The 19,079-nt window shown below is 44.8% G+C and overlaps 1 protein-coding gene across 1 annotated transcript in view; it reads right to left on the reverse strand.

The window, feature by feature from the left end:
• Window positions 1-19,079, reverse strand: part of LOC138273633 (uncharacterized) — a 1,227,671-nt gene that overhangs the window by 20,910 nt on the left and 1,187,682 nt on the right. The window contains exon 7 of the mRNA XM_069218896.1: window positions 1,586-1,741. Within this exon, the coding sequence (XP_069074997.1) occupies window positions 1,586-1,741 (156 nt within the window). The remainder of the gene's footprint in view (window positions 1-1,585; window positions 1,742-19,079) is intronic.

A 19,079-nucleotide genomic window follows, 5' to 3' on the forward strand; every position in this document is an offset into this window, starting at 1 on the left:
CCGCCAAACTTGTACTAAGGCACTATTGCCCTCATTATAACATTGGTGGCAAATGCCACCTACCGCCATGGCGATGGCCGCCAACATACCGTCGCCGTGGCTACCGACTGTCCACCAAATTATGACTGTAGCCGGAATTCCGCCAGAAGGCTGGAGGAATTCCAGCTACGGTCAAAGGTGGCGGACGGCGGTAAGGTGGCGCTGCTGCAGCGCCTCCCACACCACGCCAGCAAAACGCCACCAACCATATCATGAGCCATGATACGGCCTGGTGGTGTTTTGCTGGCGGACGCTGCTGCTGGCAGCAGCACTGCGTCCCGTCTCCTGCCAGAGGACCCCCTGCAAGCAGGTAAGTCGGGTTCTCCGACAGCAGAGGGGGGTGGCGTGTGTCGTGTGCGTGTGTGGGGGTGTGTGTGACTGTGTTTGAATGTGTGCACGCATGTGTAATGCGTGTGTGTATGAATGGGTGTGTGTGTACGTGCATGTTGTGTTGTGTGATTGCGTGTGTGCCTGCATGTATGTTAGTGAGTGTTGCTGTGAGTGTGTATGAAAGTATGCATGCATGGGTGAATGTGGGTATGCGTGTGTGTATGGGTGTGTATGTATGTGCATGTATGTGTGTGGATGTTGGGGGGATCAGGAGGGGGAAGGTGTAGGAGGACTCTTGGGGGGGAGGGGGCAGAGGAGACCCCTATCAGTGCCAGGGAAGGAATTCCCTGGCACTGATAGTGCCTACCGCCATGGTTTTTTTTGGCGGTCCAGAAACCATAGAAACCATGACGGTGGGTGGGGTCAAAATGCCATGGGCGGCCTAATGACGGCCACAGGGCTGGAGACTGTAGTCTCCAGCCCGGCGGTCATTACCGTTGTGGCGGTCGGTGTGTTAACTTGGCAGTTTGGCTTTGGCCAAACCGCCAATGTCATAATAGTGGCAGTATGTACCGCCAGCCTGTTGGCGGTACTACCGCCACTATTACACCCACCGTCGGGGTCGTAAAGGCCCCCTAAATGTTTGGATATAGGGTGGCAACTTCATGGGGAAGATTCATTTTCCAAATAGATAACAAGAATAAATAAATCATGCTAAAGGCAGTTACAACTTTAATGATGCCCTCCTTCACTTAACTATCCTGACAGGACGGAATTGTGTGCTCTAATGCAAATGTGGAGCCAGGTATGTCAAAAATCTCTATGAAGGTGCACAAATGGAGGGCAAATCTGTTTTTGATTCTCACTTCTTCAACTGAAACTTAGGCCTCGTTTTAGCTCCAGTTTATTTTTGTTCATCAGAAACATTGCAGCTTGAACTCCCAGACATCTGGTTTGAAACTAGACAGTAATCACACTTTGAGTTTGCTGCCTGGTTGTCCTTCTGTTTGCAATGGGAATTTCTGCTATATGTTAAGAGAATGCATGAAATGTGAACAGTAAGAATGCCACTCCCCCTGTCTGTCTGACCTTCTATCTCCTTTAAAATGCAACAATCTGTGTTATGTCTATGACTTAGGCAAACAGCGCATACCGTGATTAATTGTTAATGGAAGATACATAATGTAAATATTACATGGTATAAAAAGTACTATACCTTCATGCTTGTTTGGATCGTGCTTCTAAATTCTTTTGAGGGTGTTACTGGAAAACACATTGAGCTACGTGAGCTCATCCTTGATTGGCCACGCACACTTAGATCTGCCCAGCATGTTAAATCATTGTCTTCCAAGTATTTTTTAATCTCCATGACCTATGAGAAGAAAAAGATGCAACACTGTACCCATTGAGCAAATATCGTCTTTAAAGTTAAGTTCAAAGAAACACAGCTTATTGATAACGACTTATAAGTTGACAATAAACACGGTGCAGCATTATGGATAAATTTACTTTGAAGTGTAATACAGAGTGTGTTTAATATATACTGTTTTATGTGAATTACATGGTGTTCAACCTGTAACTTAGGCACTAGTTAAGTATACTGATCCTTTTTTCAATTTTATGACCCTAATAAGTCACTGATTGTTAGTCAGTTTTTGCTCTAGAAGAGGCAGAAATTATCCACACAAAAGTGAAAATACAAAATCTTTGCCATTGCTTTCTACTGTTTCTCTCTGCACGCCAAATAACATTTGATATTCACTTTTTTGGGGCCTGACCGAGCACTGGACCAAAGAGCAATGTTTTCAGGCTCAGTACCAACACTGGCCAATCAGATATCCAAATGATCCTGAAACTAAGGGCCATATTTAAGAAAAGTGGAGCTGCACCCGAGTGCAGCGCCCCTTTTCTTGCACCCTGTATCGACCACCTACCACCACAATGTGTGCACTGTATTTAAAATACGGCGCACAATGGCGCAGGGTAGGGGGCAATAGCATAATTTTTTCATGTTGCTATTTTTGGTGCTACTCCTGCCGAGTACATAGGAGCCCATTATAAATAATGGACCCCCCCCCCTATTAACACCTACTCTGAGCAGGCATTAAAAGTGCTGTAAAAAATGACGCAAGGAAATCTGTTACATTTCCTTGCACCATTTTTTCGGCCCCCGCAATGTGGGAACGTCCCCTTTACAGGTGCAGGTATAATGTAGCGCAAGGGATTACAAAGTGGCGCAATGCTTGCATTGTGTCACTTTGTAAGTGTGGCATGAGGATTCTGGCCTTGTTGGGCCACATAAGCGTAAAGAAAAAAGATGCTAATGAGGCGCAATGTGGCGCTACGGGCTTATAAATATGCCCCAAGTGTGTCTTGCCTGCTAATGGCAGTGAATATAGCAGTTGACCTAGAATGTGGAATTATCCTCACCCGCATCGTAACCCTGAATAGGCTGAGTGATTGCCTGATCCATCAAGATAGAGGAATTTCTTTCAGCCTTGTTTTTGTAGAGAACTTCTCAACTCAAAATGCTATATTCTGACCTATCTAATTTTATTTCACAGATATACATTGTTCCTACACACTACAGTGCAGGCTGCCTTTTTTGCTTTTTTCATCACTTTAAGTCAAGGCTCCCCTTGTGGGTCTAACTAGAAGCTCACTTCATTTAAACTTAACTTTAAGATATTTTCCAATTTCCCGAACGTTCCACGATTTAAACCACCACCAAACGACAACACTGTTCTTGGGTCAACTTACTGATTTCATCACAAATAAATTGATCTCCTCAGATCACATCACATTCATGGGGGATTGTAACCACAATAGGGAGCTGAAACAGACCCACTCATCTCTCAACATCTCATCCAACTTAGATAAACCCTCAGGCACGTAATCAGACTGGCCTATCCAGTGGATTGGTTAGACCACTAGCTCATTCCATTAGCTCTTCCCTCTCAAAGATCATTGGCAGAGGTCATCCTAGAATACCCAAACAATGAATTAAATAATTCTAAAGCATCAACCAAGAAAACTTAAAATCCATATCCTCTCCCTCATTTCAAGCTGTCCCCAGGATGAAGGACTTAAGGTGCTCAAATATCAATATACGGGCTCAGAGTTCAAAATCATTGATAAGATTGCCCCCTCCAAAAACAAACAAACGAAAAAATAAACAAGAAGCTCACTGGTTTACAAAAGGGCTCTGTAAAGAAGCTAACACTCCTACGAGCCGTGGAACAAACCCGGGGGAAACAAATCCTCAACAGTGATTGAATTGTAACCCAGAGAAAGAGAATAGTATACGAACAAATCAGTCCAAAAAAGTTCCAGAAAGCTGTATGAGGCTGTTAATTAATGTACCACATTCTTCACATTAATAGTGATCAACAACTCTTAAAAAAGCTTGGAGAGGTTTGTCAACTTTGTAGAAAGGTTAGATGAACTGTAAATCAGAAAATTCTATTTTATATATTTAAACTTCAGAGAAGTAAGTGAAAGTGAAATCCTTAAGACAACGAACCCGACAAACTTGGATATCAATAAAGTCATAAGTTGCTCTGTGGCTGCTTTCTGGACTAACCTCATGAAACGCTAACCCAAGTGAAAGTCCATGACTGCCCAGAAGTAGGACAAGGTGTTCTTCTTTCAATGAAAACAGGTTCAGATATAAAGGGCATTAACACATTTCTTCCAATCTCAGACCTACACTTTCTTACAAATGTATTAGAAATCTGTGTAGAGTTCCAACTCAAATAATTCATTGGAAACTACAGATTACTGGGTGAGTGCCAATCAGGACTCAAAGAAGGTTACAGCATGGAATCAGCCATTTCAGAAACTGTCAATTATTCTCTTTCCTATACTAGACTCTGACAAGTCATGCCTTCTAATATTTTTGAATTTTTCGACAATTGTTGGGACAGAAAAGTCCTCTGCATGGTGAAATGCATGTACCCTACCCTGAGTGCCCTGCTGTACTGTTGTCTGGATCTCTAATGCTGATATTTGTTGTTACAGGAAAACACTGATCATGTGTGTGCGCCATTGATCTAGGCTTGTTTTACGGATTATCTTGTTGGACTGGATAAGGTGCACCTAAAGTGCTACCTCCTTAGTGGTGGAAGGCGACAAACTTCACCAAGATTTAAGCAGCATGAGTGCAGTGGTGGCAGCATACTGTGTAGTGATCTGAAGGAGTGAATAGGTTCACTCACTCCGTGTCATGGAAGTGAGGCCTACAGACTCACTCCTCTTTTTAAAAATTCTGCTGCTGTGTGCTTAACTCACCCTTGGCCTACATCAGGTAGAGGTAGAGTTCTGTGCATCGCAGGAATAGTGCCTCTGTGCTGGATGTATTTGTCCCTGGGTAGGGTACAGAACAGGGATAGAAGAGTACTGTGCAGTACATGCATGGTTAGTGCATGTACTGTGCATATGCATGCCTGTGAGAAATAAATTACATCAGAGATGTAGTGCTGTGCAGTCCATGCACAATGAAAAGCATGTGCTGGGAATATGTGTGCTTGTGTGAAGTACAATATATGAAGGGTGAAGTGTTGTTCAGAGCACACAATGGGAGTGTGTTTGCTGGCAATGTGTGTGTTTGCAAAGAGCAAACCTTAGTACAATACACAAAGGCTAGAGTGCCGAACACTGGAAGCAGATTGAACGTTTGTCTTGAATGTATGTATGTCTGTGGTGGCACAATACATGGCGGTGAAAGCACAGGACAGTAAGTGTGCTGTGAATGTACACATGGTGCAAGTGTGCCTGCAATGGTACATTGCATAAAGGACTCTGGGTTCCATTTGGAAAGCCCAGGCATGCCAAGAAACGAGGAGCAGGGGAACCCCTCCAGACAGATTTGTGTATTGCTTTATTTCTGTGAGCTGGGTGGGTCACAGTGGAGGAAGGGAGACAGAGACTGCCTCTTTACACTTCAAACAAGAGCTCTTTGATTCAGTGATGGATAGCAAAGAAGGGGCCTGGACACATCTCATGAAGGAGGTGAGGCTGATAAGGGAATCATAAAGAGTAGGGCTGGGAACCTGGAGCTGGGATTAACCTTGTGATGCATAAACCACTGTGGCTGATATCCAGCTGTGAACTCTAGTCACTCCCATGGCCTGTGTTGTAGGATTATGAGCTTTGCCGTTTCTCCTGCTATGACAGGCCTTTTATGCAGAGGAAAGAATATAATGAAAAGCACACACTTCAAAAGAAACAGAACCATAACATAAAACTTCAAAAACCTTGTTGCAGTGACGCAGTATTCCACACAGGGCCACTGTTAAAGTTACTGTGTGACAAGAGCACCAAAGTCTCATGACCTCCTTACTGACTGTTATTTGAAGCCTGACACTTCAACCTCAGGAGTACAGATACAGACCAGAAGGATAGAACATTCAGAGGAAAGAGAACACCTAACAATTGGTGGTTAATCTATCATCAACCTCTATTACTGACAGATACTGAAAAAAGGACTATACTTTTGCCCCCCCATCTAATTGGAATACAGTGAAATCCAAGATTGGTTTATTCAAATTCATACAGAAACTCAGACTATTAGCCTTTTTGCTGAAAAAAACCAACAGGGTACTGAAACAGTACCTTGTGTGTAGGGTTGCGTCAACTTCGACGATCCGATGCGAGGAGCGAAGAAGATGATGCAAAAGCATAGCATCTGTTCTGATTGGTGCAGTCAGGAGTTGCACTTGTCATCAAGCTGCACAGCCATCGATCTTTGAATGGGAATGAAGGCAATGCATCATTGTCAAGCCATGCTGCCGGTGATGCAAATGTGATGAGTCGTGGCTGATGGTGATGCGTTGATCATGAGCTGCGCAATTGGTGATGCTGACTCCTCATCATCAACAGCAGTGGCAATGCATCGAGGAGAGATGTAGTTGTTCCGGTCCGAGGACTGGATTGGCACCACTTGGCAGAGTAGGACTCACAGTTGACAGAGTCCAGAAGCTGTAGCAAATGTGAGTGAACATTGGAGTAGATTTTCTACTCCACAGCCACTAAATGCAGCAAAAAAGAGATTTTGAATAGATTTTCTTCTCCGATGGAGCCTGCAATTTGTTATTCAGATTGAGAAGCCTTTATTTTTCCAAACAGGACAGTAGTGAATCAGAGACTCCAACTTTCTGTTCCTTTCTAGCAGCCTCCCCCTAGTGCTTTTTCAATCTCCTTGTAACATTTCACTTAGAGTTCAAGGTGGAAGGATCACTCTCTTTGTCTCCTAGATAAACCTTTAGATTTAAGGACTTTATTTTTTTGAAATCACACAGGTAAGTTTCAAAATTATTAAAGAAGGGTGTTGTTTGTTTTTTTGGGCATGCACCAGTATTTCTTTGTACTTTAAATTGATTTAGAAAAGTTATAGTGGTGGTTGGCTCGGGTTTATGTATGGACTTAGGGCCAGATGTAGGAAGGTTCCCTTTTGCGAGGTGCAAATTGCAAGTCCCTGCGACTTGCAATTTGCACCTCGCAAAAGCGAATGCAGAAAGGTGTCTCAGACACCTTCTGCGACTCGCTATGGGGTCGCAAAGACCCACCTCATAAATATTTATGAGGTGGGTCGCAGTTTGCGACCCCATAGCGAGTCTAGGCACTCACGGGGATGGTGGCCTGCTGGAGACAGCAGACCTCCATGTCCGTGACTGCTTTGCAATAAAGCAGTTTTTTTTTTCTCTTTGCAGCCCGTTTTCCTTAAAGGAAAACGAGCTGCAAATAGAAAAAATACCGAAACCTTTTAGTTTCTGTTTTTTTCAGAGTAGGCAGTGGTCCATAGGACCACTGCCTGCTCTGAAAAAATATTCTTGTGAGCATTCACAAAGGGGAAGGGGTCCCATGGGGACCCCTTCCCATTTGCGAATGAGTTACCATCCACTTCAAGTGGATGGTAACTGCGAGTTGATTTGCGACCGCTTTCGCGGTCACAAATCAACTTACATTGCGGTGCGACTCGCAAATAGGTAGGGAACACCCCTTCCTATTTGCGAGTCTGAAACACATATTGCGAGTTGGTACCGACTCGCAATATGTGTTTCTGCATCGCGTGAGGGCATTAGCGCCTCGCAAACAGCGTTTTTCTCCGTTTGCGAGTCGCTAATGCCTTCCTACATCTGGCCCTAAATTATTTATTTTGCATTTTATTGATTTTCATCTTTTGTAAAGGAAAATTGTTGCCAGCTCAGTACTTGTCCTTTTCTACATGTTTGTAAGGTTTGCAATATTATTTTACAAAGTAACCTACATTTCCAAAGGGCCATTTAGCCAATAGGTCCAGTACTAATAGTCGTTAGTGCATGAAATAAATGTTTCAGTGGTATATGTTTTTCAATCTTCATTTAGGGCAGGAATAGCATTGAATTAAATTGATAATGTTGGCTTTTGTTTGCATTTAATTTTTTTTTAAAAAAGTGTATATGTTGTGGGAAAATACTTGATGGCATAGGAGGATGTTGTTTGACCTTGTGGCTGGCAGCCATTTTGTCCATCCAGCCAGTGTCCCTTGCCATTGACTTCCATGTGTTCTTTGTTTGCCATGCCTCCTTGCTCTTTGTGGTTGTTGTTTGACCATGTAGCTGGCAGCCATTTTGTCCATTCAGACAGTGTCAATTGCCATAGACTTGCATGTGCTCTTTGTTGTCCATGCCTCCTTGCTCCTTTTTTTGTTGTTTGACCATGTGGCTGACAGCCATTTTGAGCATGCAGCCAGTGTCCCTTTGTCATACGACTTGCATGTGCTCTTAGTTTGCCAAGCCTCCTTGCTCCTTATTTTTGTTGTTTGACCATGTGGCTGGCAGCCATTTTGTCCATCCAGCAAGTGTTCCTTGCCATAGACTTGCATGTTCTCTTTGTTGTCCATGCCTCCTTGCTCTTTGTTGTCTTTGTTTGACCATGTGGCTGGCTGGCAGCCATTTTGTCCATCCAACCGATGTCCCTTGCCATAGGCTTGTATGTGTTCTTTGTTCTCCAAGCCTCCTCCTTGCTCCTTGTTGTTGTTGTTTGACCATGTGGCTAGCTGGCAGCCATTTTGTGCTTGCAGCCAGTATGTTTTTTTACATGGGCTTACATACAAACATCATTAATTATTGATCATTTGTTTTTTAGATTTCTATTTTTAATTTTTATTTTTCTCTATTTTCATATTTAATTTTTATTTTTTATTTTAATTTACATTTTGAATGTCATTTTTCATTTCATTTTTTGTTTTTGGTTTTTTTATTTCCAAATATTTATTATTTTTTATTTTTTATAATTATTTTTTTATTAGTGTTATTAATATTAATTACTTAATTTCTTTCTTATTCAATTTGTAGATTTTAAAAATATATATTTTTTGTTTTTCTTGTATTTTTTATTGAATTCTGCATTTTACGTTGATCCTTATATCAACATCCATCCATTCCCCCATCCATCTATCCACCCATCAAAGATGCACAGCTGCACTACAGCATTCAGTTTCTTTAGGTGTAATTCCATTTCCTCTAAGACATCCTGACTGTGGAGCATGGCAAACAAATCAGCAACATGCCCCCATAGATTATTTGAAGGATTATTTCATTCACCCATACCCCTGTCTCCAACTACCCCAAGTGTCTCCTTTAAAACAGATGGAGATAAAGTAAAGAGCTTCATCTGCTTGTTGTGCTGTCTGATTTGAAATTTATTTTTTAATGGTGTGGTGGTGTGGTTTGCCTTTACAATTTTTGATTAAATAGGCATATTACATAAGTAACCAACCTCACTCAGATTGCATTTCTCTGTACTATTTCAACCTGCAACACTGCCATGTTTCAGCAACTACATGCTTTTCTTGCTTGGTTGTTTTTAGGTGCACAAGAGAAGAGGCCCTACATCAGATTCAGTACTGCCAAAGAGAATGCCTTACAATTACACCGGTCCACAGGCACCAAACACTTTCTTTTGTGTATCTTATTACCACTGCCAACCTAGAGCTTAAGATGGCCCCCAAAGAAATCTGCTCCCAAGAAAGTGGCCAGTAAGAAGATGCAGTTTTCTTCCAGTTGCATGCCAACCGCAACCATTTTCAGGTGACAGGTTCCTGCTATACCGGCCTCCAGAAAGGAACCTGTGAGCAGCACTCCTGCATCAACTGCCTTACCCAAACCAAGCCCAAGACCATGTCTGTCAGTGAGACAGCCACTGCAAACATAGCGATGCCGACGAGCAGTGAGGTTGAATTGGATTTGTCCCCTTCACAAAGTAGTACCCAATTGTTTCAGGAAACAAAGCAAAGTAGACAGCAGCTGCAGCCAGGTCTTCCCGAAGTTGGAGCAGAACTAGAGGTCGAAGTTCCTGCTGAGGAAGAACCTCTTCTTTTAGAATCAATGGCTCCCAGATCTCCAGCAAGAAAAAGGAAGGGCACTACTCCACCATCTTCTCCAAGCACCATTTCTGATGACGATTATAGGGGCACATCGTGGACCCCGGCAGAGTCCAGGAGATGCCAGGAGAGGCAAGTGAAAAGAAAAGTTGCAGAAAGCCTTAGAATCATTCAAAGGGATGATGATGACGAGGATTATGATGACGAGGAGCCCGTCATTGTGGAAGCTGGCAGAGAAGAGTCTGACATTACTATCCAACCTGCTTTGAGTGATGTGGCACAGGCAGCATCACCAGCTCCCACATTTGTAAGGATCCTGTAGCGACCTGCACCAACCCGTATCTCAGTAGAAGTATGCACTGCAGAGAGGCAATCGACACACCCACCTACCCAAAGTTCTTCTTCAGGCACTGGCATTGGCCCAATAAGAAAGTATTCCTCCTCAGTATGGGACTTTTTTATGATTAGCAAACAAGAGGAGAACATTGCATGTGCTCCATTTGCCAAATGAGTGTTCATCGAGGTAAGCCATGTTCACATTATGGTACTGGAGGCCATACGAAAAAACATCACGCAATCTGGTGAAAGGAGCACCTTAAAAAAATGTGGTCCTGGTGGTGAAGGTGATGAGAGCCAGGAAACATCAGCTACAACTGGTCAAATCACAGTGTAAAGTGAGGAAGAAGAGTGGGTCACATCTTCACACAAAGCACCCTGTCCTCAGCAGTGCACCAAAATCAACTGCCTTAGAAACCTCAAAAAATGGTACAGGAAGACTCAGAGTCAGATGGAGACACCACAGCATACGGTGACTGCATAATGACGCTGATGATGTTTGTACAATGGGAAGCTGGCAAAAATGTTAGCACTGGACCTCCTCTCTTTTTTATTTTTGGAAGGAGTGGGATTTTTAGAGTTTGTGGCAGCCCTCTGCCTGAAATGAAAGGTTTCAAGTCGGATCTATTTTGCCAGAGTTGCTGTTCTCGACCCAACCTATTGTATGTTGCAATGTCTGTTTGAGCAGTACAAACAGATCAATGACTATGTCATTCGAAGAGGAGCTGAGGCAAATGGGTAAACTATGACCATGGATGCGGACAAATGGGGCCTAGTCAAATGCCTCACACAGATGCTGCTCTCTTTTAAGGTTAAGGCAGAGTTTGAGGATGCACTCTTCTTCCCGGACTGAGTTTGCCAGTGCCTCCAGAGAACTTTTTAATTATTTCTCGTTCAGCTTCTTTTTCTCTTTCTTTCTTTGCAAAAGAAATGCTAGTGTAACATTACATTTGTGTTGGCTTTATGCTGCCCCGCCATTTTATAGTCACATGTAAGACCGAATTAGAGTTGGATCTGTGTGCAGTGAAGAAACCCCTACATATCCTCCAGGACATTGGAGAGGATGCGTGCCTCCCTCACATGCCATTGCCTACATCATGTTTTTTACATCATCTAGCTGGGCTACCCTAGAAGATCATTGATTAAAAGACTGCCAGTGCCAATGCCGAATTCCAATGTGTGAATAGCATCAGAGAGGAGATATTTTGTTCAACTACTGTGCTTGGTTTAGAAGAGGTAACTACTAAGTAACTATTGCACCAATGAGTGGTGATATATGGAGTGATTGTGAATTTGTGAGTGATGACTGATATATGTGGTGGCTGACAGTGAGGGAGGGAGCTCAACAAATTTGTAAGCTTGTTTCTGTTGATTTATAATGTTTGGGGGCTGTTGGGTGATCATTTGTTCCTGAAAGTGATTGGCCTTTCAAACTTATTGAAACTTACCTGCAGGGTCTTCTCCTTTTTTCTGGTTCCTCAGAACAGACCAGCCACTTTAGATGCAAAACACAAATCTACATAACGAAAATCCAATTCTGTTTCTTTATGTGTTCTTCTACAGCAGTGCACTTCACAGGTCTACCTTGCTCGGCTTGGGACTAGGAGAGAGTTACTCAGAATCTAGAGGAGGAAGATGGATGGACTTTTGACGGGACTAACTCAACAGCTAGAAAAGAGAATGTAATCAACATCAACGAGAACCCATGATGTTCTCGAAGACTCTGAGGCCTAGTACTCACTCAGCTCTGTGAACAAGAGAAAGGTGCATTGATTTGGCAATACAGATGAGTATGTGTTTGCTGCATTGCTAGCTTAAACACACAACTTGTTGTATGTCCTTGCTTTGTCTCTACATCTTCTTAGTACACTTCTGACTCCTTATAGAGCTTACCTTGCTTTTCTTGTCCTTCCCCTTAATGTGATAATACAGCTACTGTTTTTTTCTCAAAACACACGCCTTCTCATAATTCTCTCCAGCACAAACACAACTTAAGGAAAGCTCAAGACTCAAGCTTACCTACCAGACAGGTTCAGACAGGCACCAGAGTGAAAGATATTCCAAGAAGAATGGAGATGCATCACCCAAGTTGGCAATACAGTATCATTTTCCTTTTAACAATCATAATTTTTAGAACTGGGTAGGTTAAATTCATTCTTCCATATTTCAAAACTAGAAGACATTACACTTAGGACATACTATCTGGGGTCTCTCTGGGGTCTCTCTGGGGCAGATGGAGTGTTTGCAGTGGATTTAACTGAACTGTCATACCTACTTATCCCTTCATCTCCTTCCACAACAGATCCATGATAGTGTGCTACTCAGAGCTCCAAATAGATATTGCTGTGGTTCCTTTTGTTTAGTGTTTCTCTTTGTCACACTTCTCCCCAGCTCTCCTTTCCCATTCATTCATCGAACCCCTAACCCTCCTCCCCCGGTTTGTGTGATTTATTGAGATGTGACTTAATTCACACCATAAATGAATCACACACTTGATGGGGCAGATATGGTAAAAGAGACACCAACTCACTGCATGACCTTAACCTTCTATTACCTGAGCAATATTCCACACCAGCCCCATCAACATCATCATTCATACCTTGTGTGTATGTTCCAGAATCCCTTAAACTGGTCCAACCACTCAAGTCTGAGCCTACTTCTGCTGACTTCATGATTTAATTTCCTGAGTTTAGATTTGCAGCTCCTCACCATTGCTCAGAAGAAATTGATATTGCTAGATTTAATTATCATATCACATCTTCTTTGCTGAGTGTCAAATACTTTCTTTGTGGTAGTCTGGTCTCAGTCTCCCTAAAGTTATGCTAATGTGATGATGACCCACTAACTCTTTGTTTTCTTTCAATTGGGTAAACAGTGATGGATAACCCTTTTATTAATCCTGTAGTTGGAGTTTGCAGAGGTGGGACTGGCACCTTCTGTGAAGTTCTGTCTTCTCTGTTAGCAGGCTACCCTGCTAATACTACTACCTGCCTACCACCCCCTTTCTTTTCTATGTGTATCTAGGTTTGTGTATGCAATATAGTTGTGGAGGGTAATAGAGCAAGGGTATAAGTACAGATGCACTTTTTAGCAGATTAAAAAAACATGCTACACTAAAAGACAGCAGTGCAAGCTAAATTACAATAATTCACATTTGAGGCATAAATTAATTAAAATAAATGATCCCCTTTATTTTAAAACAATACAAAAACCTACCCTTTCCACCCACAACAGGCCGCAAAGTAAGAAATAGCCCGTCCCCAAAAAGTCCAACGAAAAGTTCCATATGTAATGTTCAAAACCCAGACCCATCTCCCTCCCCAACCTCTCCATCCACAACGTGTCCCTTCCACCAAAATTAAAAATTATTAAATTATTCAGAAGATAGCATTTTCAGACACAGGTCCAGAGATCTTGGAGATTTGCCTCCATGTGTGCCATCCAGTGGACCAGGCGTACAAGGGGTTGGAGAACTCGTGCTAGAAAATGCGGTCCCAGCGCGTGGAGGGTAATAGTGGTGGAACACGGTCGGGCTGATACTTGCTGGTGGCTGCAATGGTGGTGCCCCTGTTAGGTTGGAGGTGCTGGTACCCACGACCACTTCAGCCTCAGCCTCAGCCTCATCCTCCTCCTCCTCCTGAAGGACACCAGCCACCAAATGTATTCCAGATTCCCTCCAGCCTCTGCCACCAGAGCCAAACTGCAATGTCATGGCGAGTTGGATGATGTTCACCAGGAGTTGCTATATTAGGAAAGAAAAATGACAAATTATAAACCGTCCTCTGTGCAAACAATTTTTAATAAAGTGGAGCAGCACAGTAGCAGTAACTTGCTGGTCCCTTAGGGCCTTTGATGTGGCCAAATTTGAACTGGCACAAATTAATTATTGAAACCATGAAATATAATGTATACATAAATGTGATGCATGCAAAAAGGAATTCCTAAAATTTTTCAGGTGTGTGGGACAGAACTTTGGAAAGAATAGAGGACTGATGGACTAGGAGGTGTCAGAGTGGGCACTGGGGTGGAAGCAAAACAAACATTACGTTTGCGATGCATTGACAACTTTGTAAATGCTGCAGTAACTGAAGCAGATGCACACATTGGACAGAAAAAAAACTATTGTACCCTGCCATGCTGCAGTATCATCATAGTAGCACTGGTGACTAATGTGGAGGGAAGTATGATGATGGGTGGGAGGATACCTATCTGCCTTGCTTCAACTACAGTGAGTTAAGAGAAAAGACAGAACATTAAAATACCTCCTCTTTGGTGAATGTAGCTGGAAAAAATGTTACACAATTTAGTTCCAACAAAATAAATACAATCATAATATATCATTACAGTTCTATCTTCTTCTATCATTCACTTTGGGAATTTTGTCAGTTGTTTTAAAAGCAAGATAGACAAATCAACCACTAATGTTTCATAATAGAGGGATAGAGCTGTAAGTCACTGATATGCAAAAAAGGGGTGGAATACTTTGGTTAATCCAGGAGAACCTATGGTGAGATCAGTCAATCAGTCAGGAATTTTTAAAGCGCACTACTCACCCGTGAGGGTCTCAAGGCACTGAGGAGTGGGGGAGAAAAGGAGTGGGGAGAGGTGCTGCTACGGCTCATCTTAGTTGGCAAATACAATGGACATGAGCAAGACAAGGAACACCATCAAAGACTTGCATAGAAAAGATGGATTGGGCATGCAATCTTGTCAGCAGAGTACCTGCCCTAAAATCTGTCCTATTTTGTATTAAGTACCAGCCAGAAGCTAGTACAGACAGGAGGAAGTTAGGTTAAGAAGAATTTAACAAAGCTTACATAGAACAAAAATAAGTACAAGAAAGGTAGACAGGCAGAATAAAACTAAAATAACAATTATTTGAAATGAGAAGAGGTGAAAAATACAATTATGGAAATAACATTATATCAGGAAGATTTACTAGGGACAGCAGATCTGCCAGCATCCTCAATGGTAGTGGTACTATCACCCTCGTCTTCTCCTGGACCTGTCAACGATGTTGCACTGTTCTTCCCCTTGGGTACTGAGGTGAGAAATAAATGAAGATAAAAAATAAAAAAAGATGAGGTGGTACACTTAATCTCACGGGGTGGCTTTACGTGGTCTTGTAAACATGGCACTGCAGTGTGTGCCAGCAGACCATCATTAAACATGACTTCCGGCAGTGCAAAAGGCCTTGTAAATATATATAGCCCTACATTTACAACTACGTACCACTAACAATGCATTCATATCGCAATGAATAATCTTTGCTTCTCAACCACCTTTGATGGGACGACAGCCTTAATTTTTTTCAATTCATAGATACATCCATACTATGATGATATGATACTATGCATTTACTGGGAGATTGGGGTTGGGAGGGACTAAATAAGCTACATAGAAAGGCACAGAGAAGGGAATGTTAACTCACTGATATTATTACTACTAATACCACTATCTCATTCTTCTTGGTGGTAACAGGAGGAGTCTCTGGCCCTCATCTTGAGTTTGGTGGGTGGTGGAGGCCGCCCGCCAAATACATTCGCACAGAAGACTGCCACTCCAATCTTCCACCCGCTGGCCAAGAAGGGAACAGGTCCTTCACATCGTCTCCGTCACCGTCTCCTAATTGAGCCAGCGGCAATGTGGCGGTACATGAGGTGCGACAGCATCTGTCGTATTTTTTACTTCCCGTAATTTGGGCAGTGCAAAGCATGACAGGACTGTCCGTAGGAGCCCCTGCAAGGCCCATAGCAAGTACATGGGCAGTGCAAGGGCCACCGTGGGGCACCCGTTCTGACCGCCATGCAAAGGCTGGCGGAAAAGGGAGTAGTGCTTGGAGCACTGCCCTGGTGGGATTGCAACCGCCAAGACTGCCAGGCTGTCGACTGGTGGCAACCTGGCAGTGCTGGCGATCAGACTGTGCATGGTGGTCCAACGTCCATCACAAGTCTGATGGTCCCAGGACTCGTAATGACCACCTCTGCCTGCATGGCATCTTAAAGAATCAGCCCAAACACATGCCCACAAGTACAATTATGAAGCGCTGCTGCTGACTCACCATGCTACCTCAAACTGCACCACATAATAAATAAACATACCCTTAACTTACCTCTGAGAGTCAACACTGCTATGAGAAAAAATAATTAGCATTGTGGAACAACACATACAACAATAAATAACTATTACTCACCAAGCCCTGACACCGCGACAACCAGCAGGTCCTGTTCCCGGTCGATTATGTCTGCCCACAGGTCCCCAGTGTGGTGAGGAACCAAATCGTACACCCTCCCCCACAGCAGTCAATGCTCCTGAAGGGTGTAACCACTCCCATGCCTTCCACCTGCTGCCAGTATAGATCAGAGGTGGTGCTGCACAAGAAAAACTAATGCTGCCACATCCTCCTTGCTAAAGATGGCCCGAGGATGCACCCCTTGTTGGCTCCACCAACAACAGGGTAGGCAACTGCTACTGTGCCGCTGCGCTGCCAAAGTGCTGGGTGCGATGGGGTAAAGAAAACAAGAGGGGAATAAAAAAAATAAGGGAAAAATACAAACAGTCATGAAAAAATGAAAAAAGATTTACAAAAGTAAAAATACAGATTCAGGAAAAGAGATAACTTAAAGGGGTAGATTAATTCAGAAGGTGGGGGATTACAAAGATAATTAGGGGTGAAAAATGAGGCCCAGCACCATAAATAGAGTAAAGAACAAGATGGCCACACACGATTTTCAATGTAAGTATATACTTTCCATTGCATTTGTCCTCAAATGCAATGCAAATGGGCTCAACAGCGAAGTCTGCACGCTCACGGAACTCCAAGTAGCGCAGCAGTTTTTTTAGCACTTTGCTGCGTCTTGTGTTACGTGACTCTGCACACTCCGCCCAGGCCTAGTCCTGATTTTACAGGGTTTAGTTTCAAGTATTTTTACCCAGTTGTGCCTTTGAAGTGGGGGAGATTTCAAAGAGAGGCTTTTAAAGTGCACAAAGTCCCTACCCTTCCTTCCAGACACACAATATGGAGTTACGTAGCCCTTTGTGAGGGCTCAGAACCCAGCCTATTCAGGTGTGTCAGCTCTTCTCTCCCATCCTCCCCAGGATGAGCCATCAATATGTTTACGGCCCATCAGGATGCCTGTGGATGTCCCATCTGGTACACCTATGCCTCCTTTGTTTGTGGCTGTGTAGAAGAGATATTCAAAGGTCCAGCTGTCACCTACCCAGATGTGTAATCAGAGACAGGCAGAAACAGAATGGTTAAATTGTCTGCCTGCTGCCCCTCGTGCCCCCGCCGTCCCCCCCGTCCTTCCGCCGCTTTCTGTCGTTCTTCTCTAGCTTCTCCGGCTTTTTGTACCCCTTCTAGGTACTTTTCTGCTTTTTTGGGCCTCCTCGCCTCCCCGAGGCCCTTCGCCGCTTTTCCCGCTCTTTTTTCCCCTCCTACCCGCCCTCCTCCCGCCACCCAGCTGTCCCCGCATCCCCGGCTACCCCTTATATGGCGGCCGCTGCGAGGCAGTGGTAGCGACCCTTGACCCCAGGGTAGGTCGCTCCCCTGCCCTCGCGGCGCCACCAGATCCTCTGTGCCTGCCCTCTGCTCTGCTGTTGTGCTGACTGTCCCCCAGAGTGTCTGCCTTTTCCCCCTGTGTGTGATCGCGTCCCCTTTTGCTTTTTTGTATCCCTGAGTGCCTGCTTTCCCCGTGTGACCGCTCTCCCCTTGCCTTCTGTATCCCTGAGTGCCTGCTTTCCCCGTTGTGATCGCGCTCCCCTTGCTTTTTGTATCCCTGTCTGCCTGCTGCCCCTCGTGCCCCCGCCGTCCCCCCCTGTCCTTCCGCCGCTTTTTGTCGTTCTTCTCTCGCTTCTCTGGCTTTTTGTACCCCTTCTAGGTACTTTTCCACTTTTTTGGGCCTCCTCACCTCCCCGAGGCCCTTCGCCGCTTTTCCCGCTCTTTTTTCCCCCCTACCCGCCCTCCTCCCGCCTCCCAGCTGTCCCCGCCTCCCCGGCTACCCCTTATATGGCGGCCGCGTGCAAAGGCGCGCCTAAGGCAAGCCCGTCTGCGCCCGTCCGCGCCTGGACCGCGCCCAGCGCCTGAACCCCTGGCCCCCGCCCCCCCACCTGACCTACGACTCCGCCTTCCTCGCCAACCTCAACCCAGGGCGCACGCCGGGCTGCTACCGCGCCACCCCGAAACGTACCCTCGGACCCTTCACCTGCAGCAACTGCCGCCTCACCTGCCTCCGGACCCACTCCGCTCCCGCCAAGAACTACTCCCCCGGAAATAACCTCCACTGCATCCTGGTCAACACCCGATCCATCCACAGGCACGCCATCGAACTGTGGAACCTCATCAACTCTACGAACCCGGACATCGCCTTCCTCACCGAGACCTGGATGAACCCCACCTCGGCCCCCCGACATCGCCATAGCCATCCCCGACGGCTACAAAATCATCCGGAAAGACCTCACCAACCGCATCGGAGGAGGCATCGCCATCGCACACAAAAACTCCAACCGCATCTCGACCGACACCGACAACTCACTCCCAGATGCCGAACACCTCCACTTCACGATCCACAGCAACCCCAAAACCACCCTCAGAGGCACCCTCATGTACAGACCACCAGGACCTCGCACCAAGTTCAGCGAAGACATCGCAGACTTCGTCAACCCTCACGCACTCTCATCCACCAACTGCATCCTCCTAGGAGACCTCAACTTTCACCTGGAGAACCTCACCGACAACAACACCACCGCCTTACTGGACAACCTCGCCAACCTGGGACTGAATCAGCTAGTCAACACCCCCACCCACTACGCCGGACACACGCTCGATCCCATCTTCTCCTCCAGCAAACACATCACCTTCAGCCACACCACCGAACTCACCTGGTCGGACCACAGCTGCGTCCACTTCATCTTCAAGAAGACCACCGTGCTCCACCACACCCAGCAACCACCAAGAAGACACTGGAATCGTATCACCACGGAACAGCTCGCATCAACCCTCTCCCAGAAC

The sequence above is a fragment of the Pleurodeles waltl genome, chromosome 2_2 (genome assembly GCF_031143425.1).
Source record: "Pleurodeles waltl isolate 20211129_DDA chromosome 2_2, aPleWal1.hap1.20221129, whole genome shotgun sequence".
Taxonomy (NCBI): Eukaryota; Metazoa; Chordata; class Amphibia; order Caudata; family Salamandridae; genus Pleurodeles; species Pleurodeles waltl.